The 9,472-nt window shown below is 34.9% G+C and overlaps 1 protein-coding gene across 1 annotated transcript in view; it reads left to right on the forward strand.

The window, feature by feature from the left end:
• The window catches only part of LOC106877684 (pleckstrin homology domain-containing family G member 7), a 183,844-nt gene that overhangs the window by 23,743 nt on the left and 150,629 nt on the right, over positions 1-9,472 (forward strand). Inside the window, exon 3 of the mRNA XM_052974963.1 lies at positions 8,506-8,681. Coding sequence (XP_052830923.1) covers positions 8,506-8,681 — 176 coding nt within the window. The remainder of the gene's footprint in view (positions 1-8,505; positions 8,682-9,472) is intronic.

The following is a 9,472-nucleotide window of genomic DNA, read 5'->3' on the forward strand; positions in this document are numbered from 1 at the left end:
TATGCATACATATATATATATATATATAAATATATATATATATATATATATAGGTAGATAGATAGATAGATAGATAGATACATAGAAAGATAGATAGATAGATAGATAGATAGATAGATAGATAGATAGATAGATAGATAGATATGCGTATATATAAGTACACACACACACACACATGTATATGTAACAGATATCCATTATACGCCTAGCAAATTTCGAAAATATATATGTAAAAAGCTAATTCACTACAGAACATTGTGCACCCACGTATCCATAAATATTGAAGTCCTAATTAACAAAACTAAACGATTACCTAAACATATACATTCATATTTCCCACCTCCCGTACGTCACTACCCATTTCTTCCTTGCAGTTTAGGTTTTCACCTTATTTAACATTTAAGTTCCAGACGGTAATATAATTCAAATCACCAAACCATCATGCCTCATACTTCACATACAAAATATATGTATTCATAAAATATATGTATGTTTTTCCTTAAGACATCTACAATTTCATAAATTAAAATATAATTTACTAACACTCTCTGGGAGCATGTAAATATTACATGCATTTTCTTACGTCTTACCAACGAGAAAAATATGTTTCAATGTACCAGTGTAACAAAAAATAAAGAAAGCCGTTGCTTTACTGCATCACACTCAAAAGAGACTCCCTCAATATTATGTACGGAAAATTTCATTTTAGAATTATTTTCTACGCTTGTTTTTAAATATCGAACAACCATAGAGTAAGTTCTTGTCAACTAATAAAATAAATATTGTCAAGCTAATGGGTTTTTTTTTGTTTTCTTTTTAATAAACCTTATATGCGTATTTCATGCGCCGAACGTCTCCACACGGTAGTTTCCCGTAACTATGACATTAATTTATGTATGTCGTTATGAATGTTTTATTGAGCATGTGTTTTATTCCGCACAGAAGCACATAGTTACATCGTACGTTGGTAATGGTCAAGATCTTGCAATTGGTGCGTGACACTTGGAATACTAACGCTAATATACGTACATACATGCACATACACATACATACACACATACACACACTCATACACACACGTATATATGTATTTTTATATACATATACATACATCTACAGACACTCACATACACACACACATATACGCACCCACATACACACACACATATATATTTATATGTGTATTCATATACACCTCCGCCTGCAAGGAAAAGATCTTCCTCTTTAACTAGGCTACACATACACCTAAGAATACAACCGAAAAATATGTAAACCAACATTCATAGGAATCGATTCTTATGATTGTATATAGAATATATCAAAGCTGAAACAGCATATGCAGCTTTAGGCCATCTTTGGAGCTATAAATATCAATATTTTTGAAAGTACATCAAAAAGCATAAAATGATTACAAAGAGACACATTTTATTATTGCCTCATTTTTCTGAAATAGATTTATGTTCCGGTATAATTTATTTTTATATTAGAGAATATGCCACGAATTTTTATGTAAAAAAAAGTAGGCTACATTTTTGTATATTTCTCTAAGTTCATGATTATTGAGCACTTTGACATATAACCTACTTAGAAGGATACCCCTAATCTCTCCTGTATATTAAAGAATAATAATATTCATGAGGAGGCAAGCTGCCAGAATCCTTAACACACTGGGCGAAATGCTTAGCGGTATTTCGCCCATCTTTACGTTCTTAATCAAAATTCAATTAATTAAGTACCAATCAACTTACCCTCTCCCTGAAACAGCTGGCCTGGTGCCAAAATTTGAAAATATATTTGAAGTTGATATATTGATTAAAGTTGCAATGGTGGATATACTTTGCCGTTAAACATTCTGCGCTTCGGAAGAAATGATTTAAATTTCAGTGAAATTTGTCATAAATATACATGCATGACTCCAGAGTTGTCATGGATGCATATGATATAATCTACTTCAAACCAACTTTTAAAAAAAATTTTCCCAGATAAGAAGCTTCTGCTGGGAATTAAAAAAAAACCCACATGCACTCAATTTCCAGTGCTTAAACCTGTTATATGTTGAGTCACATTGCGTAGCTCTTATGGCAAGTGTCTTTAAATATAGCCTTGGGTCGACCAAGGTCCTAAGAGTTTGTTTGGTAGACGGAAACTGAAACATATATATTAGTGTATGATTTCATATTTGTGCTTCTCCATCACCACCTCTGAACAAGTGGTGTTGGTGTACTTACGTGCATATGTATCTTAGTCGTTCGGCAAGAAAGAAACCGATAGAATAAGTACCAGCTTTAAAAAATAAGTGCTGGGGTCGATTCATTCGACTAAAATTTTTCAGGGCGGTGTTCTAGCATGGCCGAAGTGTGCTGACTGAAACACATAAGAGATAAAAAAAAAAAAGGTAATAGATTTATGTTGTATAAGCCAGGTTTAATTTGATTAGATTGCCATCATTCTTTCCGATAACGGCAAGCATGTCGAAGTTGCTCGAGGTCGTTATCAACCTTTTCTTTGTAAAAAAATAAGTGTGTACACATCAGAAAGAGAAAAACTTTTAAGAAATACATTAGTATAATGTTAAATCGATTTATATATATGACTTGGCATAATCACACACATACATACATACGTACGTACGTTCGTACGTACGTACGTATGTCCGAATGTACGTACATATGTATGTATGTATGTATGCATGTATGTATATATGTATGTATGTATGTATGTATGTATGTATGTATGTGTGCATATGTATTGTTAAATAGCTTAATAAATACTTTTGTATGTCTGTCTGTCTGTCTGTCTGCCTGTCTGTCTGTACTTGTGTGCTTCGTATGTATATGCATGTGCGCATGTTCATTCAGATAGAAATAGAACAAGATTCATTCAGTCCATTTGTGATTTCGTCTTTGCTCCGTTTGCTCTACCAATACTGGAAGTTCATTTGTTTATTTGATTTCAGTTTTGCTTTCAATGTTTCCATTTCTTACTATTTTCTCTTTTCTCTGCCATCTCCCACATATCCACGAATAAGATTGCTCGCAGCTGGCTTGAAGAGTCAACGGTCTCTACCCTGAAATTTATATCAAGCCGGTATTATTGACAATGCCTTGTACACATCAAAGCCGTGTTCAAACTAAAACTTCATTCGCACGGAATTGTTTATTGTTACTGCAGTTGTGTATGATTTTGTTATTCTTCATTATGATCCAGATTAACTTTGATTAAGTATTCTCTCACCAGCAATTTCGCCATTGGTATATGTTTTTTAACTTTCTTCGTGAAATCTATATATCAGTAGTATGTAGTACTATGTTTTGAAATGTCTGTACCACTATTTTGAGCATGGTACGCTGCAGTCTGAAGGATATGTAACTGTTTTCTCAAACATGTGAGTACGTAGTACCATCATAGTTTCAATAAGTGGATTTTAAAGAAAGGTTGACCAATGAAATATAAGGAGATAAAGTATTTATACGTGCAGGTATGGCTGTGTGGTAAGAATTTTCCTTCCCAATCACATGGATCCGGGTTCAGTCCCACAGGCGAATCACTTCTGCTTTATCCCCGGGCTGACCAGAGCATTGTGAATAGATTTGGTAGACAGAAACTGAAAGAATCCGTCGTATATGTGTGTGTATATTTGTGTGACGTGTCTGTGTGAGTGTGTGTGTGACGTGTCTGATTTTGCACCGCCACCCCTATATCACTGGTGGTGGTGTGTTAACGTCTCTACGTCCCCACATCCCCACATCATAGCGGTTCGGGAAAACAGACTGATAGAATAAGTACCAGGCGTTAAAAAAATAATAAGGGAGACGATTCCTTCAAACAAAATTCTTCAAAGTGTTGCCCCATCATGGCCGCTGTCTTTTGACTGAAACAAGTTAAAGATAAAAGATAACTGGCTTGCTAATTTACCTATGAGACAATTTACATATTTACACCTCTCCCCCTTCTCTCTTTCCCCCTTTCTGTCTCTTCATCCATGACGATGTCTCTTGCACTGATCACTATACCGCAACGATTGACGCTCGTTTCTTTAGTCAGAACTAGGTCAAAGATTTGGCTGCAAAATCTTTGTTAAAACTAATTAGTATAAGTGGGGTTTCTTTTTGTTCATCTTCTAATGAGAAGGAAAGAATAGTGTACAGTATATTCATAAGGTCTTGAAAGCTTATGGGATGGAGGGATAACGGTATCCTGAAACCGGAAACCATTTCTTATTAATTTTATACCTAAAGTAGACAAAGCCGGGACTTGAACCCAAAACAAAAACAACCACCCATTCGTCATTTTAACGCCTCCGCCAATCCACCACCCTAGATTGGTATTTTATCAACCTCGAAAATATAAAAATTTACCTCGGCGAGGTTTGAACTCAAAACACAAGGTATAGTAGTAGATAACGCTATATATCTTGTGCGACGTTCTAACGAGTCTGTCAAGTATCTGCTTTAATCACTCAAATAACATTGACGAATATCTAATCAACACCCAAATGATTAAAAACATCATGGAAGTTGTAGATATTTACACTCGTAAGAGTTGTTTGTAATGTTCCGGACACAGCTAAAAATTGTTTTGTATTTACTCTAAAACACTACACCTTGTGCTACTCCTCGACACTGGAAATAACGGAAGGTTGGTTTGTCTTCATAGAATTTTAAAAAAACTAGAACACGGAATGTAAATACATTATTGAAACAACGTTAATTTTATTTCCAGTGAAATATTGCTTTCCTATTTTTAATCATATAAAGAAAATAGATTTCCGTCTGTTTCGACGATGATTATTTACTTGTTCAGTTAAGTGGATTATCTGCTCATATAATTAGTGTGTAAGTCATTAGACTTACATACTAATTCCACCACAGTGGGTAAGTTTATAATATGATAGATACGTGTAGCCTTAAAACAATAGGATCTGCAGTACCCATTGGAGGCACCTTTGAAAGACGTATACAATCCATTCGCAAGGATTCTAAGAATTGCCGTCTACCAACTTTCCAGAAGCAATGGTGAAAGGCGCGTACTCAAGATGCCATGTTGTGCGATCGAACCCCAGGCCTTGTGATTGCAATGAAAACTTGTAAACTACTCATCTATGATTCGTTCGCTTGTTTATCATATAATTATACCATTATGTCGTTGTTGTTGACTGATGTTTTGATGTCGTATGTCTAAACCTTAATTATTCAATGTGTTCGTTTTTTTTAAATTAAAACAACAAGTACTGATTTCAAGAAAATTTTATTAGTTCCAGTTTTACTTATACGAGAGATACAACCACAATGTTTTGTGGCTTTAGTAGGTGGAAGTGTTGGTGATCTATTGGTTATGTATGATATCCTAAAGTGGGGGAAAATAAATGAGTTATTTTAGCACCAAAATGATATCAAGATCTGGAATAGAATATGTAGAGTGCCTGGCATCAAAGAAGAATAGGAACGGAGGTAATAGTGGAGATTCGCTGGAATGTTACCCACCCTTCTATGGAACAAACACATTGCATGATAAAAAAATGTTAGTTTCTTTACAATTAGCAGAAAAGTCATTTGGGTTGGGTGATAATGGACAACAAGAATTGAAGGGCTCTGCTCTAAAACTTTTAGTTGTATAGATAAAGAGAAATAGTTTCAATCATTATTTAAAACTGATTTGTTCCTGAGAGATTTCCCGTTTAGGTTTTCTAAATGACGTGCCAATTTCTCGTTAAATGATCAAGTTGCAGGGATACATTTGTGACATCTGACATGAGTTGAGCATCTCAAAAATTGATAGGTTACATTCCATCACAACTGATTTTTTTTTTCAAGAGAGAAAAGGAGAAAGAGAAATAGAAGAAAGGGCTTCTGTAATTGAACTGGAAATTTATCAACTTCGAAAGAATGAAAGGCAAAATTGACCACGATGTGATTTGACTTGAGGTCGCGCTTTCTCCGATGCTCTGCATCTGTCCGAATGTAAATACTCGTAGAAATGTTGCGTAGTAATAGCTCTCTCCCTCTCTCCTTTCTATCCGTCTTTGTCTCTCTTTCTCGCCCTCGCATATACACACACACACACACACACACACACACTCTCTCTCTCTCTCTCTCTCTCTCTCTCTCTCTCTTTCTCTCCCTTGTACTCTCTCTCTCTATGTGTCAATGTTTTGCCTGCTTCTCTCTTAATATCCTTTTTGCCCTTACTCTCTCTACCTTCACCCTTGTTTTCTATCCTTAAATATCGACTATATCTAAATTTAGTGCTTAAATTAACGCACATTCTAGCACATTAGTCGGGAAATATCCGTGCATGGAATCAGTTATCATGCAGGAATAAATCTCCTAGGAATCGCCTGTATTGTGTCATATCTGTGTGTACGTATGTGTGCGCGCGCGCGTGTGAGTGTGTCTGCCTGCTGTATGTCTGTGTATGTGTCTGTATTTAAGCCACTGTGTGTTTATGCGCATTGCTCACTCTAAAATAGAATGACAGTAATTCTATTCACAGACATCTGGGAGTTGTAATTCTTTCAGCAAGAAAACTCAGACAGCTTCCGCTGCAGATATGTCACTTGATTCTTGGTTTCAGTGTAATGAATGGATCGAATCGCGCCAAAAATGACAGTGTAATTCTCATTGATTACTGCGCACCAAAGAAATCCATATCCGTTGTTGATTACACGATATTCTATCAAGAATCGGTAGACGTATTTACCAAAACGAAGACGGATCTTGCATTGGAGATAGATCTTGAAAACGATCTTCTAGTTCAAACAATCGAAGTAGCAGCTCTCTTTATTGATAATTGCTAAACAGAGAAAACCATTTTGCTATCTAATGTTATTCAATCTTTGTTCATTACTACAGAAACAAAATGCTGGTATTCTACTTGAGTCACTTTATTAATTATTGCCAATTCTTCCATACAGTCGTGTGGTGTTGTTTCGACACAAGAATTATTATCAAATCCTATACATTTTCAATGAGCTGTAATTAAGTACTTTTTTTTTCTTTCTTTCTCCCAGTCACGTTACTATTTACCCAGATTCTGCTGGACTATGTCATTTCTGAACATCCCTATCACATTTACTAACCAGTTATTTCCCGTGTGGTATTTCTAATAATCATAATAACTAATAACCAATGTAGTAACACCATACATGTTTGTTCCTTTCAGGACAGCATGTCTCTAGTTTCCGTGAGATCCATCTTTTAAGTTTCATTTGTTCTAATAGATATATTACGTGTACAAGATTCAAGTTTCTAATAAATTTCCTCACTCAATTTGTATTTATTTACATATATTTATTTATATATTTTATATAAAAGCCAAAGCTTTGATAATTCAGCTCTTGCTTTATCCAGCCTATGCTGTTTATTGTTACAACCTCAAATATTTATGCTTATTTCTTGAAAAAAAAGATTACACAATTGATTGGCAAAGGTTTACTCATGAATAAACATTTTTTTTAAAATTTCCGTTTTCTACCGCTACTACAACTGCTTCTGCACTTGTTAACTATTAACAGTTACTATATACGCCCTCTATATAGCTGCACCTGATTATTCATGACTCCTCTTCGCTATGACTCATTTCACAGATCCTCACAAAATACTTCTTATATTTTTGCTCCCTGTAACTGCAGTCCTTATACAAACGTCCTTGCCCATGGAAGGTCTCAAAAATGCTGTCCTCGTTCTCCTTCTTGTAAACTTCAGTTTAGACACGACATAAGATCGTTTTCTTTCTGTTATATTTCAATACACGGAAAGCACATAATTGTGTGTGCCTGGTGGATATGTATGGGCGTGCGTGTATGTATGTGCATGCATGTGTATGTGTGCGTGTATGTGCTTGTGTTTGTGTGTGCATGCGTGTATGTGCTTGAGTCCGTGTGTGTGTGGAGTACGTGCGTGCATGTATGTGTATGTGTGCATGCGTTTTTGTGCATGAGTGTGTGTGTGTGTGTGTGTGTGTGTGTGTGTGTGTGTGTATGTGAATATATACAGGTATGATTTAACCTGCTTTTATACACTGAAACGTTTCATATCCTTCCTTAAAATATAAATTCGAAAAACACTTATAAAAACAAGAAAAGAGAAATTTGTAGAAGATTTGTGTACATCCATAATTTTTAAAGAAATATTTCAAACATTTCAAATGTAATGAGCATATTATCACTTTTATTGTATTTATCATTGTGTATATCTGTGTCATATTATTATTATTATTATTATTATTATTATTATTATTATTATTATTATTATTATTATTATTTTGTTGTGGTTCACTTAACCTTTCAACTTTTCAGGGTCGATGAAACAGGTAATTATTGAACACTGGGACTCGATCTAAAAATTTTGAGGCCTTGAGTCTATAAATAGAAAGGATTATTTATTGTGGGGAGTGGGAAACTTGCTTATCGTTTCTCTTTTTGTTTTAGCATAAACCATGCCATATATATTGAAAACCCTTGAATTTTACTTTCAATAAATCTGATCTTTAATATTTGTTTTACAGTAACTTAGCGGGACGTCTACGGCGAAGGCGCAGCTCTGTGGATATTCCAATGACAGTGTACCCAGGCGACCTTCTAGGACACAGAGTTCCTCCCCATAATAAAAAGCTTACAAAACGAAATACTGTGGCAGATTTTGCTACAAGGCAAGATTTGCCCACCATCTACTCTGAGTCAGGTAAGCTTATGATGAAAAAACAATTGTCTTTCTCCTTTCTTCCCACAAGTAAATATTTTAAAATTCCATTACGAAACCCGATTTAAAAAATGCGATGTATACTATTAAATAGATTGGGAAATTGTTCAGGCGTAAGGCACAGTAATTTGTAGCACCTAGTTATGATTCTTTACGTTGTTCCTATCTACTTCAAGCCCATTTTCCTTTCAACATGCTATATTCATAAGATAAGTAGCAGTTGATAAACGAAATAATATAACGTCATGAGGCACTATATCGATGAAGGTCACTGTTCAATGATTGCAAACAGTAAGAGAATAACTGTGTGTATTTAATTGATACAATTCAAGGAACGATTATAGCCATAAGGACGATTTTCTTTTAATAATACCAGAAAAAAAAAGAAAAGACTTTCACATGAACTGAAGCAGAATATTCGATTAATCACTCGTATACAACATGACTAAATACGTTCCAGACATATAATGTGTCGCAAACATTAAATATGTATTTTATCATATTACTGTATGATACGATAAAACATTTTGATACTGAAGAAACTATTATTTGAATCACATGACAAATGTTGTTATGTGACCATAGTCACGGAACACTGCAACGTTCAGTTTGCATAGTTAGAGGTAGTTTGGCGTCCTTTGTCGCTTGAAGCCAAAGTAGCATCTGCAGATTTCAATTGACTAGAGACTTTATGTACACAGACTTCAAACACACACACACACACACACACACACACACACACACACACACACACACACACACACACACACACA

Source organism: Octopus bimaculoides, chromosome 20, assembly GCF_001194135.2.
Source record: "Octopus bimaculoides isolate UCB-OBI-ISO-001 chromosome 20, ASM119413v2, whole genome shotgun sequence".
Taxonomy (NCBI): domain Eukaryota; kingdom Metazoa; phylum Mollusca; class Cephalopoda; order Octopoda; family Octopodidae; genus Octopus; species Octopus bimaculoides.